The sequence below is a fragment of the Aethalodelphis obliquidens genome, unplaced genomic scaffold (assembly GCF_003676395.1).
Source record: "Aethalodelphis obliquidens isolate GAN/ISIS:26980383/991018 unplaced genomic scaffold, ASM367639v1 scaffold8, whole genome shotgun sequence".
Lineage (NCBI taxonomy): Eukaryota > Metazoa > Chordata > Mammalia > Artiodactyla > Delphinidae > Aethalodelphis > Aethalodelphis obliquidens.
In genome coordinates this window covers 779,759-805,642 of record NW_020837952.1, presented here as the reverse complement: position 1 = coordinate 805,642, position 25,884 = coordinate 779,759, and the positions used below count along the sequence as shown (strand labels likewise).

The window sequence follows — 25,884 nt, the reverse complement described above, 5'->3', positions numbered from 1 at the left end:
TGTGGCGGTCTAGGAACACCAGTCACTTGAAGAATAAATCTGCATGTCTCAAAGGCCTGGGTGGTTCCTATGGAGTCATTTCTGCCAATGAGGATCAACTTCTTGAGAAAGCTAGCTCAAGAAAGAGGTTACAGGTAACAAGATGACCCCTACCGCAGGCTGAAGCACCACATTCAAGTCTTGATAAGGGCAGAGGTAAACAAAGTCTTTAGCCGAGGTGTGAAGACTCAAGCTTGGACCAGATACACTTTTTCTTTTCTTAAAGAAGAAAGTTTGGGGGGATATCAGAGAAGAGAAGACAAATAATCATTATATAAGACAATATTGGGAGTGAGTCTTCTACTTCAGTTCTTCTGCTTTACCTCATCGAGCATAATGTGAAAGGACTAGCTGTTTAGCAAGTCCAAGGAATATATCTTCAGGCTCTTATACACATTCCCCTGGGTTAACTGAGAGGCAGTTTAACAGGGGGCTCAGAGTAGGGTGGTCCAAGAGAATAAATAAGATCATTTCTATTAACCAATGGAAGATGAAAAAAAGGGTTCCACAGGTCTACTGGTATCCTTGCATACTTGACTGGAAGAAAAGCATCTTTAAGGTTATTTTCCCACTCAATGATCTTTCCAATTTAGTTGACACTATAAAAGCCCTGAAAATTCTAGCTTCATGAAAACACAAGTTCCTTGGAGCTGGTCCTGGGAGGTTGGGATCAGGAGCTCAATGTTGAATGGTGACTAGGTTGAGATGAAGGCAATCTTGTTAGAGGCAGAGCTCCCACTGATTTTCCTTTAGCAAGAATACAGGTTCTTACAGCTTAGCAGTGGTAAGACCCAGAAGGCATAGCATGATTTGGCTCTTCTACTATCTTTATAGTTGGCTCCCCAGCTACTCCTCCCCTCACTCAAGTTGTAGTGGCCTCTCTACTCCTCCAATGAGCCAAACTCCTTCTCATCTCAGAGCCTACTGTCCCTTTTTCCAGAAAGCTCCTCTTCCCCCTTTGCCTGGCTAATGCATACTCATCTCTCAGGTCTTCCCAAGAAAGGGTCTTTCTGACTTCTCAGGCCAGGTTAGGTGCTCTGTTTTACACTCTGATTCCATGGTATTATTTTCCTTCATTGTACTTGCATCATTCTAATTATCTAGCCACATGTGTGATCATGTGATTACTGTCTTCCTCCCACAAGACCATAAACCTCATAAGGGCAGGCAATGTACTGATTTTCCTTACTTTTTTCCCAGTGCCAAGTACAGTGCCTGACATAATATGTGCTAAACAACTTTTCTTGGAAGGAACAAAAAGGAGGGAGAGAAGGAGGGAGGGAGAGAAGGAGGGAGGTAGAGAGGAAGGAAGAAAAGGAAGGGAAGAGGAGGGAATGAAGGAGGGGAAGTAGGCAGGGAGAAAGGTGGAAGAGGAGGAATGGAGGCCCCAGTGGGGCAAATTGGGAAGATATTTGATTCTTAGTCTCTAATGGGAGAGTTGGAAGGGTTAAATGTAGCTCTTACCTGAGGCCTCAGTGCTTAAAGGCAGAAGTTGAACATCAAAATTTTGTCCATGGGATAATGCTGAGTTCAAACCACAGAAGCAGTTCCAAATGGGTCATCAGAGCAAAGGGGGTCTGAGGTGAGTATTAAGTATAGAGCAAAATGAGAATGGGAAAAGCAGGGAAGAAGAGGGCAAATAAGAAATAATCTATACAAATTCGGGAAACTGTAGGACAAGTCCACCAGCTGGGCTTATTTCTTTACCTAGCAGCTTTTTATGCATGGGCAAAGCAATGTCTGATTAAAGGGACACAGACCACACACAGTTGCCATATATAGATATGTATTCTTCCAACAGCTTAATAAATTGGAATTCTTGTATACAAACCATTTTCTTGTGAGTCTGGTTAACCCTGGGTACACTAAGGGGACTGAATTAAGTCAGAGTGTATGCCATTTCAAAGCTTAGGACTGGATCCTGGATCATGGTGCCCTGCTAACATGCTAGAGCTCAGTGAAACTCTACCTAAGCAGTCAGCTCCCTTTCCTACATCTCCAAGGCATCCTCTTTTTAAATTCAACATTTTTGAACCAAAGTTATCAAGCTCTTAACTTATTATCTCCCTTCTTGATCGTCAGCTCCTGGGGGGAGAGGGAAAGCATCTAGTTCATTTTCTCATCTCCTACTGAGTCTAGTACAATGACTTCAAATAGTAAGTGCTCAAATATTATTGAATAAATATTGCTATATACTTCATAGGTGCTGGGAGTAATTACTCCAATGAATTTGTTAACTTCTTGAGGAAAACCTTTTTAGACCTGAATTCCTTCTGGAAATATAAGGAGTTGGACTAAAGAAACTCTAAGGCATTTCCAAATTGTAAACTACTGGGACAATGACAAGGTTATGTTACAACCTCTCTTATCATTTCTAGCATATTATTGGGTACGTAGTGGGAACTCAATAAATGTTTGCACTGAACTGACTCCAATACAGATATATTTAAGTTGAGAAGAAACACATAAATGTGTTTCTGAAGTTTCATATAAATTGCCTAAGAGTTGGACACTACTTAAAGAGAAATTTGTTATTAAGTGGATTCTGAATATTTTTTAATGATATTTGGAATCACTTTGTGATATAATAACTCCTTAATTTATTTTTTTAAGTTTCACATTTTTATATATCAAGGTTCCTAATAATAGGTTAAACCAGATTAGCAGCTTACAGTTATGAGGGAGCCAAATGACTTACTATTGACTAAATCAAGCTATTCTTCATAGAGGGAACTGTCCCTCTTTCTGTAATTTTACAGATTTCTCTCTCTCTCTCTCTCTCTCTCTGTCACACACACACACACACACACACACACACACACACACACACACACACCAACTTTCTCCCCTGTGTCTTAACTCATATTTTGAATTCAGTAAGTCTATCCTAATTTATAATGCTACTCATAAATTTTTCACTTTCCAATACTCCTTTCCACATTCCTCCCCCTTGTTTAACCACGTGCCTCACCATTTTTAAAAATAGGTATGCCTTCCACGGAGTCTGGATCATCCATAGTATCTAGACTCTTCAAGGCGTCTGTCTTGGATGGTGGCTTTTGTATGAGCATGCTGCAAGTTGAAGCTTCCTCAGCTGAGAAGCAACATTTCTAGGTCACCCTCAAGGTGGGATTCAGGGAGGGGAGTGCTCTTTATTCTCTTTCACTTTCTCTAAGGCTCTCAGTTAGCTTTCCAGGGCATTTTTCACATAAATCCAGTGACAAATTAGAGAAGTGATGACTCTTATCAACAACTATCTTACCTCCAAAAGGTTCTACTATTTTGACATAAATGAGGTAAAAGCAGAACACATAACTAGAAACTTTAAGACTGGGGTGGAAGAGAAAGCCATTTTTCTTTGGGACTCTATTTATCTTATAGGTTTTGGAGTGTCAATTCCAATGGCAACAAGGACTCCCACAGATGAACCTGGAAAGGTTGAAATAATTCACAAAGGACAGAGAAATCAACTACCAGCTCATGTGCTATAAATCTTGTTCTCCCTCAACTCCCAATTCCTCCTTACCTGCCTGGGGCCTATCCCCACACATCAGGCCAAAATCTCACCTGATACTTGTACAAGGAAAAGACAAGACTCAGTCATAAACATTTTATCATAGTGGGGATGGAAAAACAAGGTCAGTTGACTGCTAAAGCCTGCCTCTACACTAGTAAGTCTCATATCCTGTACTGTGATTCCCTGCAAGAGAACCCATTCTGTCACTTGAGTATGATCAGGAGACACTGGTACCTGTTCTCTGAGGAGTCCTGACTAACTGGCGAGACTGAATCACACACGTGAAAAATTTCAGATGCAACTCCTCTTTATGCACGGTTGTCTCCTAGAAATAGAGACAGAGTTTAATGCAAATCAACTGATCTGTGGAATGAATAAGATGGATAAAAGTGACATGGACCAGGTATGTTCAATACTAACAGGCCTTAGGACCTGACAGTATAAAATGTCAGCATATGAAGTGATACATATAATCTACTTTTATACATTTGACAGGGCAAGATATCCTGAACTCAGCACGCATCTTCTCCAGCAGGTGGGAGTAGCCAAATGGCTGGGGGCCTCCAGCTCAGCCAAGTCTGACCTCAGACTGTGGCTGTCATCTGGGTCTAGAGTGCTTACTCAGAAGCATTTCTCCAAGACTTCTAGACAGGGCTTGGGTCCTGAGGCCTGCCAAGCTGAGGGACTTGGTAACAAGTCTAAATGAACACATTTCTTCTCATTATTTTCTCTTAAAAATAAAGATTAAAGGTTAATCAATTCGGTCCCAGGAACAACAACATGGCCATTTAGTTCTTCAGAGGGCAGAAATCTGGGTTTGACCCCAGATAGCTTTCCTCACACCTCCTGGAGGAGTGTTTCAAACTCCTCCAGAGTTCTGGAAATTTCTACACGTTTCTAGAGTCCAACCTAAGCCAATCCCAAGCTGCTCCCCACCCCCTTCTCCCCAATGGCCAATCAAGCATGATGTAGTGCAAAGAGTATAGGGTTGCAAGTTAAGAAACTTGTTTACTAGGCCCAGATCTGCCATGTACTTTATAACTTTGGGAAAAGACTTCACATCTCTGAAACTCAGACTGAATGATCGCCAATAACCTCTACAAGCACTAACGTTTTGTGATTCTCAATAAAACATGAATCTAGCCTGAGTTAGATTTACCTCTCAGGTCAACATCTGTCAAGGTGGCCACAGGTTCTCGCAAATCGAGGGCCACAGCAAGAAGCTGCCATGGAAACCAGAGCGTAAGCAAAAATCGCCAGAGCGGAACCAGAAGGCAGCAGGTAAGGGGGCCGAGGGAACAGAGAAAAGCGAAGGACGAAGGGCAAACTAACAGTATTCTAACAACGAGAACGAGAAAAAGCCAAAACTGAAAGAGGAACTTATAACCACAGCCTTAGATGATCCCTTGGCTTCTCAGGCCTCGCCACACTGCGCAGGCGTTGCGCGGGTCCTCGACTCTGCTCTTTGACCTCTCACCCCACCCCCTTCCTCCGCTGCCACCGAACAGCTCTTCCGGTGTTGTGGAGGCGGTTCCGGTTCGCGGCGGTTCCCGGGTTTTGCTTTCCGCGCCCGGCCGGAAACCCCTTCGCATAGCAGCCGGTTCCGGTTCGGTGAGTGGCGGCGGGAAGCTGGGGGAGGGGTGAGGATGGAGGGAGCTTGGGCCGGGAGGCAGTGCGGGCCCGGGCCCGGCAGCCTGGGCTGGGCTGGACGGAAGCGGGGACGGCTGTGGGGACGGCGCTTTTTCCTCTGCCCCGCCCCCTGGGACCACCTCCCCTCACCCCTGCTGTCTGCCGGCCGCGATCTGGCCGGTGGCCGTTAGTTAGGTTTCCCGAGGCCGTTCCTTGAGGCCTCTTTCTCCGGGGTCGAGGAGAGGCCGCCTCCCTAAGGTCACGGCCGGCCCCATCTCAGCACCCAGCCCTACGTGTGAGGAAAAGGCCGGTTGGGATTTCGGGGCTTTCCCGCCAGAGCAGGTTTTCTCTCAGGGGAAAGCTGTTTTCACCGGGAAGCTCCGCTTTTCTGTTATACCTGCTTCACCTCCCGCCTTCCTTGAGACCTGAAAGATATTTCTCGACTACTTCTGCGTGTCACGTAAACATTTCTCCAACTCTTTTTACTCTGTGGTGTCTCCCCGAGATGTCATACCGCTAGTGCCACCACCAGAGAGAAACGTCCGGACCCTCCTGCCCAGGTTATGAAAATCCCCTTAACCGCCACCGTTTGCTTACCTGGCTCATCGCCTTCTGGTAATTCCCTTCAACCGTCTCTTTCTTGGGGTCCCCTAACGTGATCTCTCTGGATATATGCCCAGTTTCTCTTGAGCTTGGTGATTTCTGTTTATCGGTGCCTCTGCAGTATTTCCACTATCTTGTTGGCAATAACTTGCTCCTTTATCACTTTCACGTCAGCCTTGTTAAGTCATTTCACCTCACGTTTGGTTCACTTATATTTGGGGTGGTGGTGATTCTTATGAAATTTATATAAAGCCTTTTATAGGCCACTAACTATTTGATTTAGGGTCCCTCTTCCAATTGGATGTTTTTGGATGGAGTAGATCGCATCATCTCCTAAATCTTTACTCTCTATAAAGATAATTTGTGTTAAGGACTCGTGTTGGAAGATAAATTACACTGAATTTGAAATTACAGTTACCGTGAAGCCTTAAGCATCTCTTTAAGCATGATCCCTTAACCTTCCAATATAGAGTTTCCCTTTTTTCCCTCTAGTCCCATTTTGGAAGCCTCATTTGTTTTTATCTTGAGAAGCCTCGTTCACTCTTAACCTAATTCCAATTAATTATCCCAGCTGCAAAGATGGTCTTCGTATCACCCATCGGATGGCAAATCTAGAGGGAGCAAACGGATTAAAAGACAGGTTTTTCTGCCTCAAGCTATGACGTAACTCTTGACTGCTGCTTCGGAAGTCCTTCCTTTTCTTTAGCTGACTCCTACACCTCCTACCAATTGCACCAGCTTTATTTTATGGCTGTAATATCTGTTGATGAATCTGGTTTCCTCCCGTGGACAGTAAGATGCTCAGCAGCAGGGACCAGTTCTTATTCATCTTTGTATCACCAGTCCTCTGTATGTTACTGGTGCACAGTAAATGTTTGTGTATGAAAGAAAGTGAATCTTTGGTGTTTAAAGTATTAGAGTCTAATTGGAGAGATTCCTTGTAAAAATATGAAAAACAACAACAAAAGTACATAATGATATGGTAAAAACTGTCTCATAAACATAATTTCCCAGAGTTCGTAGTAGGATAATTCATATGATCACTTCCACACCCTTCTCATATCATAAATTGTTCTTACTACATCTTGGTCCTGCATAAAGCTAATTGTACAATGCCTCTCCTCAATATATACTTTCAAAAAACTTCATCATAGCTCTAAACATTCACTTTTATTATCACCTCTTTGCATGTATGTAAACTTATAAATGTTTTACCATACTTATTACATTCTGTTATTGTCAGGACTTTGCCATCTTTTTTTTTCTTTCAGATTTCCTATTACCTTGTGTTCAGCTACTTACCTGACTTCATCTGAATACCTGTAACTACTTATGTTCTTTTAATAAATTAAATGAACAAAGTGAAGTAGAAAATGTGTTACTAGAATGCTCTTCTTAGAGGGAAAAAATTCTTATGCTTGAAAGAATTTGGTGGTTTCAGAGGTTCCAGGTCCAACATTTCATGTTGAATCTTGGGGTAAAATATTCCTCTCCCATTGTATTTGCAAAGTGGCAAAAAGGAAGTAGCACACTGAAGAAGCTGGATGTATTTGTATTAAAATGTAAATGTGGGGCTTTAATTCTTAAAATTATAAAAAAAGTGTGGATTCCCCAGAATTAGCTAGGGATTACTTTTATCTTGCCAATGTGTATGAATCCTTGAATAAGGATATGCTAAAGGATGTGATTTTGTATTGTTTATTGAAAGAACATTTGCTTGGAAGTGAGGATGCCTGGATTTTTGTCTTCCCTTTGCCCCATCTTTGTGATTTCAGGCAAGTCACTTAACCACTCTGGACATAATCTCTAACATTCTTTGATTTGCTTGCTTCCCTCTTCACATCTATCTCAGCAATGCAAAGGAAGTTAACATGGGATTGTTCTAATGGGCACCAGGCTTTTAAATTGGCATTCTTCTTAACACAACAAAAAAGACTAGTGATGACTCCTGGCCCATGGGCCCCCAGAGCTGGGGGCGGCTGGGGGACAGGGAGAGAAGAGAGGCAAAGTGTCCTAGGGAACCTTTGGAAGTGCTGAAATGATTGGACAGTAGAAAATGAGCAAATATTTTAAAACTAAACCTGAAAAAAATGTCCCCTCACCCCTCCCCACCCAAGCCAAACAGGTGTGTTATGAAACTTTAAATAAATATTAAAAGGGTAGGTTTGTTAAAAAAAAAAAGACTAGACTAGCGATGACAGTTACGGGATGACCTGAAAGAGTGAAATGTGAAAAAGCCACTGCTAGTTTATTGGTTGATAGGATTTTTTTTTTCCCTTAATGGGAGACCCAGGGAATTTGGCTTTATTAAAAAAGAAAGAAGCGGAAAGAATAATGTGTAGAACTACCAGATAGAAACCTTTTAGTAAGTTGAGCATTTGGAAATATATTTGAAGCCTAAATCTAGGGCTTAAATTCTTTGGGAAACCTCCCTGGCAAGACTAGGTAATCAGATGATTACTCTGCTTAGTCTGTACCTATGCCAGGAGAAGCTCGAGCAGCCTTCCTTTATGTGTGCACTTCGTTATTGGGGCCGTAAAGAATTCCTGTTATCATCATGCAGTTTCCTTAGATTGAAGCCCTGATAGTGCTATGTATTTGGTGAAGTGCTCAATCTTTTTAAAAATATGTGATAAGATTATGACTATATATATGTACCATCTCTAGTCTCCTCCTATTGTAAATCTGCCAAGAAGCCTGTGTCCAAGGGTACATTTATTAACCTAGTTCCATCAGTTAGGCTTTTAACTTCTTTTTCTGGGCAAATTAGATATATCGAGGAAAAAAATAATTTCATGTAGGCAAAGGGACTTTGGTTTGCAACTGTTTGAGTAATGATGGGGGAAAAAGTACTTAGTACAACTGCAAAGTGTCCCTTGATAACTTTTTGTTTGGCTGCTAAGACGTATGGAAGAGAAGTCCTAACAGGACTACCACAAGATCTGTCACTTGTTTATAAAATGATTTAGTGGGACTTCCCTAGTGGTCCAGTGGTTAAGACTTTGCCTTCCAATGCAGGGGGAACCCTGGTCAGGGAGCTAAGATCTCATGTGCCTCGAGGCCAAAAAACCAAAACATAAAACAGAAGCAATATTGTAACAAATTCAATAAAGACTTTAAAAATGGTCCAAATAAAATAAAATAAAATGGTTTCGCATGAGGTAATAGAAAGATTAATGGATTGGGAAGAATGTTTAGGCTGTAATTTCAGTGCAGTCACTAACTTTATGATCATATGCAAATTAATCTGCAAAGGGTTGGCTTTCCTAACCTGGTTTGTGCTGTAATCTGTGATTCTGTGGGTAGTCCATAATTGCTCTTTAGTATTACACAGGTTGCAGAAATGTTTGGAACTACCTCAGGCTAGTTTTAGTTCCCATTCTCTTCCCATCAACTTGCCTTACCATGTTCTATTTTTCTCCACTAAGAATACAAGTGTCACTTCTGAGTGGCTTCCTGTTGTGTGATGACATGAAAGAGATGTTTCAGAATGTAACATTTCTATTTTCTGTCTTCTTTTATAGGACTTTGTATCTTTGCTGAAGTCAGTGATGTGAAAATACCTGACATGGGTAAGACTGACTATGAAGTAGTGTTCAATCCTTTTAGTTACTCTGATTAGATAAGCTGGAGTGAAAGAATATTTGCATCTTTGTGCTTAATAATATTTTCAATATTTGTGTCTTTGTGCTTAATAATAATTTTAAAGGAGATCTCATCCTAATTATGTAATACAGTATACCAAACAATTTTCTTTTGGTTGGGATATTGTTTATAGCAACATTTTAAAGCATTTTCTCATTCATTGTGTTGAAAAAGCTAAATACACAGTAGCAAGCATTTCTGTGTGCAAGGACTTGCTTTTTAAGTACTTAAAATACCTAATAGAGTAAGTCCCCTACACACAAACCTTCAAGTTGTGAACTTTCTTTTCAAAGATGCGAACATGCGTTTGCATGTCCAGTCACGTAAGTTAGTTCACGTGTCTGGTGTACATCGTCACGTGTGTGCATCCTCTACAAGTCCTTGTGCTTTTGTGTACTTTACTGTACAGTACTGTGTAGAGTACAGTAGTACGGTGTCTTTATTTCAAGGCCAGGATGTCTTGAAGCAAGCATAAAGCAGCAGTAATGTAGGTGGTACTGCTAAGAAGCACCAGCCGTTTTACTGCACTGTACTACTGTACTTTTCAAGGTACTGTAAGATTAAAAATGTTTTCTTTATTTTTTGTGTTTGTTTTTTATGTATTATTTGTGTGAAAAGTATTATAAACCTATTATAGTACAGTACTATATAGCCAATTGTGTTAGTTGGGTACCTAGGGTAACTTTGTTGGACTTACAAACAAATTGGACTTACAAAAAAAAAAAAAAAATTGGACTTAACGGACGTGCCCTCGGAACGGTACTCGTTTGTATGTAGGGGACTTACTTTAGTACCTAGTAGGTACTATTATTATCTCCATTTTGTTGACAGAGAAACTGAGACACAGAGGTTAAGAAACTTGCCTAGGATCACACAGCTATAACTGGCAGAGCCAGGATTTAAACTCAGGGACTGGTTCCAGGGTCCTTGTTCTTTAGTACTGTTATACTGCCCTCTATGTGATAAATAATTTGATTAAGGTAAAATTTAAATTTCATTTAGCTAGTGGCATTGAGAATTAATTGTGATTGGAACATTTTCTGCTATTCATAGTACTTTATGTCTATAACAGGGAACAGTATAAGGTCAAGACTAATAGTCAATTTAGGAATAGGTTGAAAAATCTATACAGTTCGATCTTATAATATCCCATAGGCTCCTCTTAAGTCCACATTAGTCTTCCCTCTACTGTTTTTTCCTTTTGTTTAGTCTACCTTCTTTCTCCTGGTCATTTGTTTCCCTTTTCTCTCATTGCTGATAGCAGTATAAATCCCTGAGTTCCCTTACTCTCACTTGTTCCTATTCTAACTCTTATGGTAACAAAGGTCTCAAAAATGGTAATAAAGTACAGTTCTGCCACAGTATACAGTAACTGAGCTGATATCTATTAAGAGCTATATGAATAAATTACGCTTTTTGCATAAAAAATTTTCAAGTGGATTAAATTTTAAAGCACCTTGTTGAGTTGAAACAGGAAATAAACCAGGGTTAAGAGTATTTGCTTTGAATGGTGAAATTTTTTCTACAGTTAAAATAAAAAAATTTTTCTTTTGGGAAAATTTCATTATTTTTAAAACTTTGAATTAAGCTCTTTTTATTCTTGTACAAGTTTTGAACTATTTAGTAGCTGATCTCGATTCCAAATTAACCAATTTCTGCACATGGGCCTGTTTTTTTGACAGTGACATTTTGAGATTTCTTGCCAAGAGTTATGAAGGAGCGGTTTTATTTGACTGTAGAGGTGTTTGGGGGAAATCATTTTTATTAGGTGAAAAGATTGGTTCATAGGAAAGTAGGTATTGAAGAATTATGTGACTTGAACTAATCCGGACTCTTTCCCCAGATGATACTGCTGATAGGATGAGGATGGATGCTGGAGAAGTAACTTTAGTGAACCACAACTCCGTATTCAAAACCCATCTCCTGTCACAAACAGGTTTTCCAGAGGACCAGCTTTCACTTTCTGACCATCAGGTTAGTAATAATTTTCTTTCCTTAATTAATTATTTTGGCTTAAGTTTTCATCTGATAGAGTTTAAATGCCACACTCAAAAGCACAAGAATATATGTAAACTTTTTACAATCAGTAATGCTAGTATTTGGAATTCTGTTTGATACGTTAAAGTTAAATAAGAGCCAGGCTATGTACAAATCCTTGGAGAATGATACCTTTTAGAAACTCTTTATTATTCCTCTGAATATTACAATTAACTAATACACAGATCAGCGTTCTTTTAAACTGGTGTCTTAAAATTGCTGAGCATTAAATGGGGGAAACTATGAAAATATACAGTAGCTCTGAAATTTCTCTGTTCTATAAAGCTTAGTTTCTCAAGGGACCAGCGGCAGCAGCATCACCTGAGACCTTATTAGAAAAGCAGAATCTCAGGCTTTACCCCATACCTGCTGAATCAGAATCTGCAGTTTAAAAAATCTCCAAGGTTTGAGGACTGTTAATAAAGTAGTCTTTCTCAGTAGGAAGCCATTACTAATTAGGATGAGACCATTCTTTGCTGTGTGCAGAATGTTTAGCATCCTTGGGCACTAAATACCTGCAGTATCTTCCCCCAGTAATCATTTTGATAACTGAATATATATCTACACATTTCCAGATTTGTAGTGGGGTGCAGCAGCACCTCTGATTAAGAACTGTCCTGTAAAGTTATCAAGAGAATCAAAACCAGGTTGATTTTTCAGCTGCTTTGATATGTGATACACCTGGCTTTGAGAACAGGATATATTAAATACGTATTACCTTCTAATGAGCATTCTTTGAATTAAGTTGTATAACAGATATTTTGCCCATTTTTCCCCTTGAAGCCTTAATCATTTCATCATGTTTTCCTTTCTTACTAGTATGTAGCTTAATTTATTTATAATATATATAATTATAATTAATTATATTGCATTCTGAAATATATCATAATCTTGTTTAATTATATATTTTTCCTAGTGTAAGTTTTTGTTTTATTGTAAAAAATATGGTTTAAGAAAAAACTTTTGTTTTGTTTAGATTTTACCTTCCAGGCAAGGAAATTTGGACCAGTCGTATACTTGTTCTACAAGAAGTGCAGCTTATCCAAATTATTATTCAGGTATGACACATTACTTGGAGTCAAGGCATTTCTACCTTTCAGACTTCTTCCTAGCAAGTTGTTTGTGTTTACTGTCTCTAAAAATGAAAACATTGTCAAAAGCAAAATGGTATTTTCTCCACTAAAACATCATTTTAATGAGCTCTCTGTGTATGGTTGCTATAATACTTCACTGATCTAGTCTCAACCAGATATTTTTTAAAGGGAGATTTTTTTTTAGAATCCATTCTCCTACTTGTCTATTATGCCCTTGTTAAAAGCAATACAGCTTTGTTTTTGGCTTTTGGTTTTTTTTTTTTTAGATATGTGTATGTGGTGTAAAGGTTACTTATACTGATTTGAAGCACAGAGCTAGCCTATTTGTATTCTGCTTGAAATCATAAATACTGAAAATTTATTTCTACCCAAGCTTGTCCCTCCATTAGGGCAGGAAATGTTAACTACATGTTTCTGTCTAGCACCTGCCACAGCCATGCTTGCATATTCAAGGGCTTGCCTTTTCAACTTGTGATCCATGACAGAAGTCAGCATTCTCTAGGCTTTTCCTAGCCCCTGGCCTGCCTGACTTTTCATCTGCCCCCTTTCTAAGGTTTGGATTTCCAATGATCTGGCTCTGTCTTGGGGAAACTTGAGAGTTTTTTATTGGTTAGTCTCCTGGCAGTATGACCCAGGAAGATTATAGTGGTCTTCCAAAGTCTTTTCACTCCTCATGCTTTAATCTCCTCACCTGACCCAAGTATGGGAATATTAGCCATACCATTGAACCTGTTTCAATGGGATTTTTATAAGGATAAGTTGAGATAATAAATATGAAATGCAAATAATAATTATTGTTGTTATTTGGCTTCCTCAGGATTCTTTGTCAGCAAGATGAGATCTCCTCCCCTAAAAAGACGTTAGTATGATGCTCTTTTAGATTTATATTATATTTAAATATCATTTAGGTGGGTGGTACTTTACCCTGGGCACTGGATTTCCTCTTCTGGGGTGGGAAATGGTGTCCACATAGTATGTGCATAATTGTATAGAAAAATCAGTTAATTTTTTCAGAAAGTTAACTCTGCCATCATTATTGTTGAAAAGGCCTTTCTGATGAGCAGAGAGCCTGAAATATGGCTTGATAGCTTATTAGTATTGATCATAGGGGAAGGACAGTTGAGTGGAAAATATTTTCATTTGAACTCAGGCTGTGTTTGCTTGTAATTTTGTATGCTGATTTACCATTGGACAGAATATTTGGTTTTTGTTTAAAGTAATTGCTTAATAGTAAACAATCATATATAGAAAATTATAATCAAGGTCTCCTGGCTAACTCAACTCTTACTTAACCCTGTGGTCTTCTCTGTTTTTTTATCTGAGTATATATCTATGTACACATTGTATGATTCGAAATATGATTTTTTTTTGCCCAATATATATTTCTTAAATTTTCTATCTGCTTACCTGTTATTCTTCTTATTTACCTTTTTCTGTTGATTTCTCATAATCCATGGAATTTATATGCACATTCACAATCCTTTATGTGCAATTCCAAAATCCAAAAAGCTCTGAAAACCAAAGAATATTTTCATAATTTATTTGACATCAAAACCTGACCTGAGCTCAATTCATTACTTGGCAAAAGCTACACGAACTGACATTTAACTGACATTTAAATGTTTTGTCTTTTATTTATCTCTGTAAATATGAATATTTACACATTTTACTGTAGACATATCAGTATGTTTGATAACAGGGTGCTGCTTCAGGTTATACTTAGAAGTGCTACATAGTATATACCAGGTTATCTTTGTAAAATCACCAAAATTTTTAATGTAGAAACACAACTGGATCCAGGGGCCTGTGATTTAGGATAATGGGCCTGTGTCTTCATTTCCTTCATTTTGTCTATGGTTTAGGTCCCATTCACCCTCTCCATTTTCAGCTATTATAAATAACATGACTTAAAATAATTTGTTTTAGCTTTTTTCTTTTAAATTTCAGTGGACCCTTGATACTCACAAAGGATATTTCTGAGATCATCTCAGGTCCCTATATTTTTGACTGTGGTGGTATTTAACCAGAGTGCTGGCTTTCTACTCAGTTACATGATTCTTGAGGGTTATATTTTTTCTGTTTGTCCTCATGCCACAATTTGATCCCTATATCAAAATCTTATGCCAGAGTTTTTATCTCTCACTTGAAGTCCATTTTTTTAGGAAAGGAAAAAAATTCATAACAGTTACTTTATACATGGTGATGACTAGAGAATACCAACTGCAAATAATAAAACCATATTGAAATGGGGTTGTTGAGCTATTAGATTCATTCTCTAAAATACTGCCTGAAGCAGAGGATTCAGATTTATGCCTCTGCCAAGTTTAGCCCCTGACCAAGCAAGCTTAGGACATGCCACAGACCTTTTAGGTTGCTCACGGACAATCAGAACTTTCAATCTGTGAATGCCAAGGGTCTGTATACTTTTTTCTTATAATAAAGACTTTAATTCAGATCTTTTTACTGTGTACTTTTTAAACTTTGTTCCTTTGCCACACCCATTCTTGTTCATTACAAGTCCTGCAGAATATTGTCTCTTATCTCCTATTCTTTTCCAATAATTTCCACATTGATTTCTGTGGTCAGTCACCTTGAGACTTACCTCTTGATTGGACTAGATGTGGGTCCCCAGTTTACCTGCCTCAGCCTCCTCATTCTGACTGTACTGGTCTTTGTCTCCCCTCCTACCTTAGTATCCTCTCCTCCACTAAGATGAAAACAAACACAGGAAAAACTCAAACTTCAGAACCTAGAGTCTGGAGCTTCCCATTTATACTTTACTAGATCTGCCTCTCTGTATCAAGCTTTTTAAATATTTGCTTCTTAGTTTCAAGATTAGACTGTTAAAAACATTTTTTTTTAATTTAGAAAGCAGAGAAAATGCAACATTATCACTTTAATAACTTAGTGCTGGTCAGACTTGAAGACCTCTTGATTTTATTAAGGGCACAATTGAAAAGAAAATTAAAACATTTTAAACCTTAAAGAAAAGTAGCTTAAGATGAAAAAAAATGATTTTGCTCAAGCTTAGAATCATTGTCAATGTCTTATCTTTGGAAAACATGTTAAATTAGGTTGCCAAATAGGCATTTAGTAGGTAAGATGAATTAAAGCATCCTGTATTCATAATAACTAAATAAATCTGAAAGTTAACAGGAGCAACTGATGGTTACTTTCATACTAAGTGATTGCCTGACACACTTTTTTTTAAATATAAAATTTCGTTATGTCATTAAAATTACTACCTGTCATTGTAGAAAATTTGTAGAGAAAAGTAGAAAAAAATCCCCATCATTCTATCATTGGAACACAACCAAAGTTAAAATTTTGGTGTATTTCCCTATAGTTCTATGTGTGTGTATGTACACATAAGTAATCTTATTTGTGACATTTGCAATCTGACTTCTTAATGATGACAGAATACTGGGATAAACTGTCAACTAAAAAAGAATGAGTGCAGCCTCCTGATGGTCCCTTTCTAGCTTTGCTTGATCCCATCAGCAGTAGAGCACTGTTCAGTGATTTCATTGAGTGGGGATGGAACCACCTTATTCTGGTGAAACAGATTGCCTGCTCCTGTGCTTTTCCCTTGAATTTTAGAGCCCAAACCTCTGTCAGATGCCATTGAGGGGGCTACTCTGGTTTATCCTTGGTCTCAAATTTGCATTTTTTGGTAGACTTATTCCTCAAGTAGACATCTCTAGTTAGATCATTCCCTAATCAAATTTTAACAAAAAAAAAAGTATGAGAGAGGAAGATTTCTACTGTTATTACTTTGCTTAAAGATAATGATTTTCTGGTCCTTTAATGAAACTCATTTTCATTAGCCTCACGTCTCTTATTTTTACAGTAATAGTAATAGATGTCAAGCATAGTTGTTGATTACAAAGGGAAAAGGTTGTAATTCATTTTGAAAGTAAATTAGGTCATCCACTGGTGCATCAACTGGTACTAATACCACCCCTGACTGCTGCTTTTTTTCCATCTTATTTAGCCTAAATTCTGATAATCCTGATCAGCTTAAAAAAAAAATTCCAATACAATACAAAACTGATACTTTTGTCAGCTGCCAAACTTTTTGGATAGAGTATCAAAAGCTACGTTAAATAGTTTAAATAACATAAATACATAATATTGTGCAAAGTTCCATAGTAATATGCTTTGAAAGAGGATCCTCAAAGTGATGTTGGCATTAGACAAAAATTCAGGGAGTAGAGAGTTAAAATTTTTGTCTTTCTACTGGTGCTCCTCAGTTACATAGCCTAACATCTGAAGTTATTTTGAAGGTGTTGTTTTAAATTGTCCCATCCTGCTGATGGAGAGAGGAGGCTATAAAAATTATTCTACTCCTAGCTGAAACTTACAAATTTACACCCAGTTTGTAAGCCACAAGTCAGAAAATTCAAATAATAATTAAACCTCGCTTAGTCTGATTGCAATAGCAAGCATCCGAGTATTGATATGTCTGATGATTATAACATTAAGTGACTGAAGGTTATCATACCAGAACCAAATGCATAATGACGGGTCATTCCTGCCATAAGCCGGCCAGAATAAGCAGCAATTAGGTTATCTCTGCTCTTAGACAGAGCCCCTGAGTCGTGGACACGGTAATTAAAACAAGAAAGTGACACCAGCTGCTTATTAAGCAATAACTGTTGTTCATTTGAATTACAATTCTCCTTGGCCCTCCACCTGCTTTCTTACTGGTCTGGCCTACCTTCTTTCAGGCCCAGGCCTGGGAGTGCTTGCAAGATATAGTTGGGGTAAAATGTTGACTTTTGGTGGACACCACGGAGTCACATTGATGCAGATAAGGCACATGGCTGTGGCAGGATTCAGCTCCTTCATCAATTTTCAGGTTAGTATGGCTGAATCAATTATAGTTTGTAGAAGTTCCCTTACTGCAGACTTTACTGGCAGTCGACACCGGGATCTTTCTTCCATTAGAGACATGGTGATATGCCACATTACTTTGGAATACAATGTTGGACATGGTTGCAGTCATATGGAGAACAAGTATAGGTATTTGTTTAATTTATTCAAACTTTTATTCTTTTAGACAACCCTTCCTCAGACAGTTTTCTTGGCTCAGGAGACCTAAGAACCTTTGGCCAGAGTGCAAATGGCCAGTGGAGAAATTCCACTCCAGCATCAGGTTCAACTTTACAAAAATCAAGAAACAGCCGAAGTCTTTACCTCGAAACCCGAAAGACCTCAAGGTAAGTATTCTGGCTGCTCAGTTCACAAGCTCTTCCTCCAATATAAGGGAAAATGGCTATAAGATAGTTGTTACATTGGCATTTTTAAAAAGTAACAAACACCACTTTTGAACTTTAAACCTTAGAGATACGGACAAATTCATTTTGAACTTTCAACTTTTAATTTATCTTGTGCTGGATTTTGGTGACAGCCAAATCTTATAATTAGAGGGAGAGAATTTTTAGGGAAATCTTGGTGGATATGAGTGTATTGGGACCCTTCAGAATCAATATGGCTATTTTGAACCTTAAAGTGAAAATTGATCAATTTCTGCAACTTCGGTAGCAAAGAAACCAGCACATTTTGTAGGCTCTCATGTGAGCGGAGACCTGACTTAAACCAAAGCAACCTTACACCTTAGTCAACTACTTCTGTTGTAAAATTAGACTCATAAAGAACTTGATCATATTTAGCCTAACTTATAAGCCTTGCTTATTCCCTCACCAAACTTCTACTGATTATTAAAGGCAGATGAGGTTTGGCTTAGAAACTTTTCCCTCAAGTACTTTATCATATTAGTAAATATTTCTTTTTTAATATGGTATTTATGACTTCTTAAATATTACTCTGGTGATGGTTTTAGGCATGTGGGATGATTCAATTTCCTGCTTAGTCAAAGCTAAGCTTTCTGGTGCTGATTAAAACCAACAAGATGGTTTTTATTTTATTTTATGATTATCAGCACATGGACTCTGGAAACATGAGTGAGTACTCCCAGGGATTGTCTTCCCCACTTCTTAATGTTTTTAAAAATTACATAAGAATTCATTAACACAGTCACATTGTAAAAGTTAAAACATTGCCAATAAAGCCAAAGATCCCTTGACCACTACTCACAATCTTACTCCCTTCCCCTTCATGTGTTTCCTTCCAGATCTTTTCTTATGCTTGTTTCTTTTCACTTTCTCTTGCTTAGATATAGAATGATATATATGCTGTGTAATGCTATAAAATGTATAATATGTTATCTTCATTAAAGATATTCTGTGTGCATCATTTGGCAAGTTGCTTTTTTTCCTCAATAATGCCATGCTGTTATTTTTTTAACTAATGTTATTACAGAAACAGTGCGCATGCTTTGTACAAAATCAGAAAATACAGATAAGCACAAATAAACAATAAAAACATCATATTCCCACCAGTCAGAGGTCACCTTTGTAATGTCTTAGTACATATCCTTCCAGATATTTTTCTGTTTGCACACAATTTTTTCCAAAAATGAGTTCATATTGTGCATACTCTTTTGTAATCTTCTTCAGTCAGTCATCTTCTCTTTTTCATTCAGTAAATTTTATCTTATACACTGAATAAGTTATATTTAAGTTTTCCTAGTTGACCCCAAAGTATCCTTTACAGCTAGTTTGTCCAAAGCAGTATGCAGTTTAAAATCGCATCTGGTATTTATCACCCTTAAGTCTCTTACAATCTTGAACAGCAGCCCCTTTTTTTAATGACATGACTTTTTTCTGCATAATGTTCCACCTTTTGGATTTGACAAGTTGCTTTCCCATAGTATGATTTTGTCCTCTATCCTCTGTATATTTTATAAACTAGATTTTTGACTTTAATAAAAGCTGATGCTGTGTTACATCATATTAGAAAACCTACAGTCCTATCATTAGTGATGCTGGATTGACCTCTAGATTAGAGTGATAGCGCTCTGGTCCTTAATTGTACAGTTAAGTTTTCTTCCCCCTTGTGACTAGAATGTAATCTAAATGATGTTACTTTTATGAACAACCAGTTTCACATCAGCCTAGGAGTTATTAATATCAGTTGATAATCCTTAGCTGATAGTAATTTTTTAATTGAGGTATAATTGACATATAACATTATATTAGTTTCGGGTATGCAGCATAATGATGAAATATTTGTATATTGATCACCACAATAAGTTTAGTTAACATCTATCACCATACATGGTTACAAAAATTTTTTTTCTTGTGATGAGAACTTTTAAGATCTACTTTCTCAGTAACTTTCAAATATGAAGTACGGTATTGTTAACTATAGTCACCACGCTGTACATTACATCCCCATGACTTACTTGTTTTATCACTGGAAGTTTGTACCTTTTGACTTCCTTTGACCTGATAATAATTTTACTAGTTAATGAAGTAATATTTTTCTAATTTTATCATTTCTTTTACACTAATTAATTGGCACTCCGCTATAAGGGAGAGCTTTTTACCTCATTAGTTAGGGCTGTTTGGTCACCCTGAAATAGTTTTCCTACTGGGAAGGCAGGGTATGTGATTAGATCTTTCTTCTGCATTACCGGTTTTCAAAGTAAGTTTTTTGTTTTTAATCGCCACTTGATGTGGTTCAAATGAATTTTTCTGTTCTTTTTTCAGTGTCATGGATTCAGTGTGTTTTAATCCACTACTACAATCATTATTCTTTGAATGCTTACATTCTCACAACTTTGGCTAGTGGAAGTTCCTTCAGGCTTATGTCTGTGTCTGACTCAACCTCGTTAGTTGTTGGTAGCACCCTTGCTTTCTGGCATCGCAAATTCCCTCTTACTGTTTCTTTAGGAAGAAGAATCTTTTGCATTAAACACACACACACACTCTAGGAAAAATAAATACAAAAGACATTGTGGGGAATTCATTATATCTTTACCAAGCAAATTATATTGCCCTTGCCATTTTTTCCTAACCACATCTACCCATCCTAAGAAAAGAACCGTGTTTCTGAAATTCCAAGTTCTTGCTCCTTTCCCCACTCTAACACACATAGGAAACATTAGAGATTGAAGAGTCAGAGGGAGTAGATGTACTTTTTAATTTTCTTTAGACCTAGTCTGATTTCATTTGGATCAGACCACATGTACTGATTTAAAGAGTTCATTTCAATAAGTTCAGCTTAGTCAGCTATGTACTTTACTCTTCAGCCTCAGCAGAAAGAAAGAAAATTAATTATATTGAGCACAAGTACCTGTGCTGGGTAATGATATTTGAAAAAGAGCACATAGAAAAAACCTTTAAATTATTAACCTAACCTTAGAGATAAAATTGGATTTTGAGTCCACAAAAATATTTTTCTTGCCAATTTTTCCCATTATTTGAGGCATATATGGTATAAAGAAACAAAACAAAATTCTCCTTCAGAAGAGGTAGATAGTGAGGGCAGGAGGAGCAGTCACAGCGATACAGCCTCATAAAAAGCCTTCTATTTTTTTTTAATGGAGGATGGGAGCCCTCTGTTGGTCTTTTAGGAAACTTAAATTCAATTGAAAAACAGTTGAGAAGCTTCAGCTTTATCCACCTTTGCATATTTAATCTTAAAGTAATTCCCTCCAAAAGGCTGGGAGAGGGGACTGGAGGGAGTAAATAGAAAGTGTGTGCGTATTAGCACACCTAGAACCCAGATGCATACCTAGAACCCAGGTTTTCTGAAGAAGTCTAATCTGATAGGCTTTTTGTCATACCACACAGGTCTATGGTTCCTGACCAAAGGAACTTATAGATGGCGAAGCTAAGAAATACAACTTTAGGTGTTTGATAATTACATAGTTTGGCAGTTTAAGACCTCCTAAGTGGCAGAACCTAATGCAGCAACTCATGTATCATTTCTTGTGTATTTCCCTCACAGGGTACATCTGTCATTCTGCTAATTTTTTGTTTTTGTTATTTCTTAAAAGTGAAAATAATCACCTGGTTAGACTTTTACTTACTGTTCTTGTCTTTTACAAACTTTTTTTTTTTTTTTTAGTGGATTATCAAACACTTTTACAGGAAAGTCAAACCATCACTGTCATGTGTCTGCATATGAAAAATCTTTTCCTATTAAGCCTGTTCCAAGTCCATCTTGGAGTGGTTCATGTCGTCGAAATCTTTTGAGCCCCAAGAAAACTCAGAGGCGACACATTAGTACAGCAGAAGAGGTAAGGAAAACCTGCAACAAAAGCTACTAAAAGTTAGACTCTCCCTACATTCAGCCATGTGTTCCCTCTGACTTAGATGTTTATTAACCATTCCATTAATCCTTTCTGTGTTTTTTTTCTTTCTTAATTGCTCTTTTTGAGTGCCAGCATCTCTTCTAAAGAAAGTAAGGAGATATTTTAGCAGGACTTCAGTATTTTTTTTACCATCTTCTATTCCTGTTGGACAGCACACTTAATCTTCAGTATTGTCTAAGTGGCTTCTCATACATCAAACTATCTCTGTTCTCTTTTGGACCCTTATTAAAGCTCTAGTTTCATGTGGCAAAGCTGTTAACCTTGCTGGATTTGATACCTGCCCTGCTTACTAGGATAATTTTTCCTCAATATAAAAGAAAAATCAAGAAGCCAGCTAAATAATTTACATCCTTTCATTTGAGTAAGATCTTTGAGATCATAAACTTTCTCCACAAGAAAGATGTTGTGTTGACACTATGTTATATTCATTCAGTAAACTTAAGTAAAAATCAATTCCTTATATATAACATATAATTTATACAATAAGGAGATGTGCTTACACCTGTTCAATTAAATATTTATTGTGCATCTAGTCAGCTTTGGACTGGTTGCTCTGGAGATACAGATGAATAATAATGACCTCATACTTATATAGCATTAGAGTTTCCAGTGTGCTTTCCACATGTATTATTGTTTTGAATTCTTTTAACCTTGTGAAATAGGTAGAGATGAGGTAATAACCACATTTTACAAAGTTGAAAAGTAAAGGTCAGAGGTCACACAACTAATAAATGGCCAGCCTGCAGCCCAGTTCTTCTACAGGAGTCTAGAAGGTATGACTTCTGTTATACAGCATGGTTATGTGGTTCCTGTCCATTGGTGCTTACAGACCGTGGAGTCAAGAATATAGCATTATGTGCTAAATAATAATGTAATTTGGCGGTGAAGATCTCTTAGGTGGCAAAACTTGATTATTTGTTACATAGTTAGTTTAAAATTCTGTATATTTTTTGGTTTTAAATTTGTATTGAATCTAAAATATTCAAGCAGAGCATGACAGAGCTAGTAAATCATAATTATCAGGGGGAAGGATAGACAAGAAACTGGCACCAGTTGCATTTGGTGATAAGAGCTGAGCAACAGTTATGAAAGGGCGATTTATTTTTCACTGTACCTTTTGAAACATTGAATTTAGTACGATCTGTGTATCAGTTATTACATACATAAATAATTCTTTTTTAGTTACTGGAGCTGTGGGGGTTGTGCTTGTGCTAGAGTGCAGGCAGCCAGCAGGGTACCGAGAGACTTGTGGGGACCAAGACGGTAACAGCATGGCAGCTGGTACAGGCCTCCCAAACCTGTCCCTGCCCCGTGTGGCTGCTGCTCGCATCACCAGTGCCCTTTAGAATGTGTTCATTGTAAGCCCCCCATTCACGCACTAGCCAGCCAGTCCTTGGGCCCACTCAGCCCCTCCTCCTTTCACCTCCACTTCCAGCCTGAAGACTTGGGCTGACGCAATACTTTAATCCTTCCAATCCACCTTCCAGGCCACAGGCTGGGTCAAGGGAGGACATGAAGCTGGTTCATCTTTCCTTCTGCAGTGTCAAAAAGATGCCAAGGATTGAACCTGTCCTGTGGAACAAGAGATGCAGGGAATTTTGCCTCAGTTGTTTTTAGGTCTATAATCTGCTGTGAAAAGCAAGTCACCTGTAGTGTAGAAATAAGGAGTAACCCGTGTTATATGCACGAGACGAAATATTGGACCAAACTTTATTAAATGAAACTCTCAACAGATTATTTAGATATTTAGTCTTGGATATTACAGATAATCCAGATTAAAATGTTACTTTTCCCCCTGGACTAAAATATTGATGGGAGCTTATAAGCTGGAGGAAAAGTTATTTTCCATGGAAATATTGGGATCTCCAAGAGACATCTGTTGCTTATGTTAAAGAAGGAGAATTGTGTATGAATCTTACTTCTGGAGTTGTCTAACACCTTCAGGAATATAAAGCTATCTGCGGAATTAACATGTCACCACTGTGCTGTTCAGTCTTACAAAGGGTTTGAAGATAATACATGAGGAAGAAGAATTTGGAAATATGCAGGTGGTGGCTGTACCACCACTTGGCTGATGGCTGGTTCAAGGGCAACATTAAAGAACGATACTATCCAATAGGGCAGGGGTCCCCAACACCCTGGCCACAGACTGGTACTGGTCCCTGGCCTGTTGGGAACTGGGCTGCGCAGCAGGAGGTGAGTGGCCCAGTGGGCGGTGAGCAAGTGAAGCTTCATCTGTATTTACAGCCACTCCCCATCGCTCACATTACCGCCTGAGCTCCGCCTCCTGCCAGATCAGCGTTGGCATTAGATTCTCAGAGGAGCTCGAACCCTACCGTGAGCTGCGCATGTGAGGGATCTAGTTTGCACGCTCCTTATGAGAATCTAATGCCTGATGATCTGAGGTGGAGCTGAGGCGGTGATGCTAGCGCTGGGGAGCGGCTGCAAATACAGATTATCGTTAGCAGAGAGGTTTGACTGAACAGAGACCATAATCAATTGCTTGCAGACTCACAAAACCCTATCAGTGAGTGGCAAGTGAAAACAAGCTCAGGGCTCCCACTGATTCTGTATTATGGTGACTTGTATAATTATTTCATTATATATTGCAGTGTAATAACAATAGAAATAAAGTGCACAGTAAATGTAATGCACTTGAATCATCCCGAAACCATCCCCCACCCCCACCCCCCACCCCCCCCATTCCAAGGAAAAATTGTCTTCCACGAAACCGGTCCCTGTTGCCAAAAAGGTTGCGGACCACTGCAGTAGGGTTACTACCAGCCACGTGCACTATTTAAGTTAATTCAAATTAAATAAAAGTGTAGTTTCTCAGTCACACTAGCCACATTTCAAGTACTCATTAGCCATATATGGCTAGTGGCTACCATATTGGACAGTACAAACAGAGATCATTTCCATTATCACAGAAGGTTCTCTTAGCACTGTTAGAGAAGATGAGTTTAGGAAAGAAAAAAATATTTCTGTTTAGGAAAGAAAAAAATATTAGGGACAATAGAAATGTTAAATAGTAAAAACACAAGTAGTTTCTTTTCAATTATATGTTGCTTCCAGACATGCTTCTCTGCTACATATTGAGCAACATTTTAAAATGTTAGACTGCCTTATAGATGTCACTGATGGTTTTCTTCTTTTTTTTGTAAGAAAAACATACTTTACTAATTGTCCTTATACTTACTAAACTTTCTTTGGTCCTCTATTAGGTTTGAAACATAACGTTAGCCAACTTCCTTTAACATTTTATCCAATTACAGCTTCCTTTCCTCTCAATTTCCTAATTTGCTTTCTCAGTAGAAAATAGTTTAATGTTATGTACATAGAAAGAATTTTTTTTTTTACATTATAGTACCAGATGCTCCAAAAAAGGATTATGTTTGAAGTTTCAGGTGACTTACCTCCTTGCATCTTGCATTTGCTTTTGGTAAAGCCAAATCTTATGTGTTCTTTTTTTTTATAATTTCAGTTTTTCCTTTTTTTAAAATTCTTTTTTTTTTTTAAACCCCACATTTGTTTGTTTATTTATTTTTTTGGCTGTCTTGGGTCTTCGTTTCTCCGTGCAAGGGCTTTCTCTAGTTGTGGCAAGCGGGGGCCACTCTTCATCGCGGTGTGCGGGCCTCTCACTATCGCGGCCTCTCTTGTTGCGGAGCACAGGCTCCAGACGCACAGGCTCAGTAGTTGTGGCTCACGGGCCTAGTTGCTCTGCGGCATGTGGGATCTTCCCAGACCAGGGCTCAAACCCGTGTCCCCTGCATTAGCAGGCAGATTCTCAACCACTGCGCCACCAGGGAAGCCCTGTTATGTGTTACTTTGAGAGTTGCTTAGACTGTTCTTTCTTTGTCCGAAATGGTTCTAAATAAAATGTAATATACCCAGTGTTTTATTGTTTAATGAAACCCCAAAAAGAAAAGTGCCTTGCATCATTTAAAAAAAAACATAAATTCTTGTAACTTCCAAATAAACACGTAGAACAGTGAAAACTTCTTAACCTTTTTTCTGTAATTTCTTTTTTTTTCTTTTTGCGGTACACGGGCCTCTCACTGTTGCGGCCTCTCCCACTGTGGAGCACAGGCTCC

The 25,884-nt window shown here is 38.2% G+C and overlaps 2 protein-coding genes across 10 annotated transcripts in view; one reads left to right on the top strand and one right to left on the bottom strand.

Moving 5' to 3' along the window:
- The window catches only part of PFKM (phosphofructokinase, muscle), a 42,618-nt gene extending 37,638 nt beyond the window's left edge, over window positions 1-4,980 (bottom strand). For 2 of the 5 annotated variants that reach the window (XM_027106070.1, XM_027106076.1), the window contains exons 1-4: window positions 4,716-4,977; window positions 3,791-3,881; window positions 3,011-3,133; window positions 1,504-1,616 (exon numbers count right to left, since the gene is read on the bottom strand). The gene's annotated coding sequence lies outside the window, so the exon portion shown is untranslated. Of the gene's footprint in view, window positions 1-153; window positions 238-1,503; window positions 1,617-3,010; window positions 3,134-3,790; window positions 3,882-4,715 lie in introns of those variants that run through there. The other 3 variants (XM_027106074.1, XM_027106073.1, XM_027106071.1) reach the window with 3 other exon arrangements.
- The window catches only part of SENP1 (SUMO specific peptidase 1), a 62,904-nt gene continuing 41,911 nt past the window's right edge, over window positions 4,892-25,884 (top strand). Inside the window, exons 1-7 of one of the 5 annotated variants that reach the window (XR_003432758.1) lie at window positions 5,170-5,800; window positions 9,313-9,360; window positions 11,277-11,407; window positions 12,447-12,528; window positions 13,382-13,423; window positions 17,627-17,786; window positions 21,544-21,715. Coding sequence is in view for 4 of the 5 variants with exons in the window: in XM_027106078.1 (XP_026961879.1) it covers window positions 5,749-5,800; window positions 9,313-9,360; window positions 11,277-11,407; window positions 12,447-12,528; window positions 13,382-13,423; window positions 17,627-17,786; window positions 21,544-21,715 (687 nt within the window). In the remaining variant the exon portion in view is untranslated. The other 4 variants (XM_027106080.1, XM_027106078.1, XM_027106081.1 and 1 more) reach the window with 4 other exon arrangements.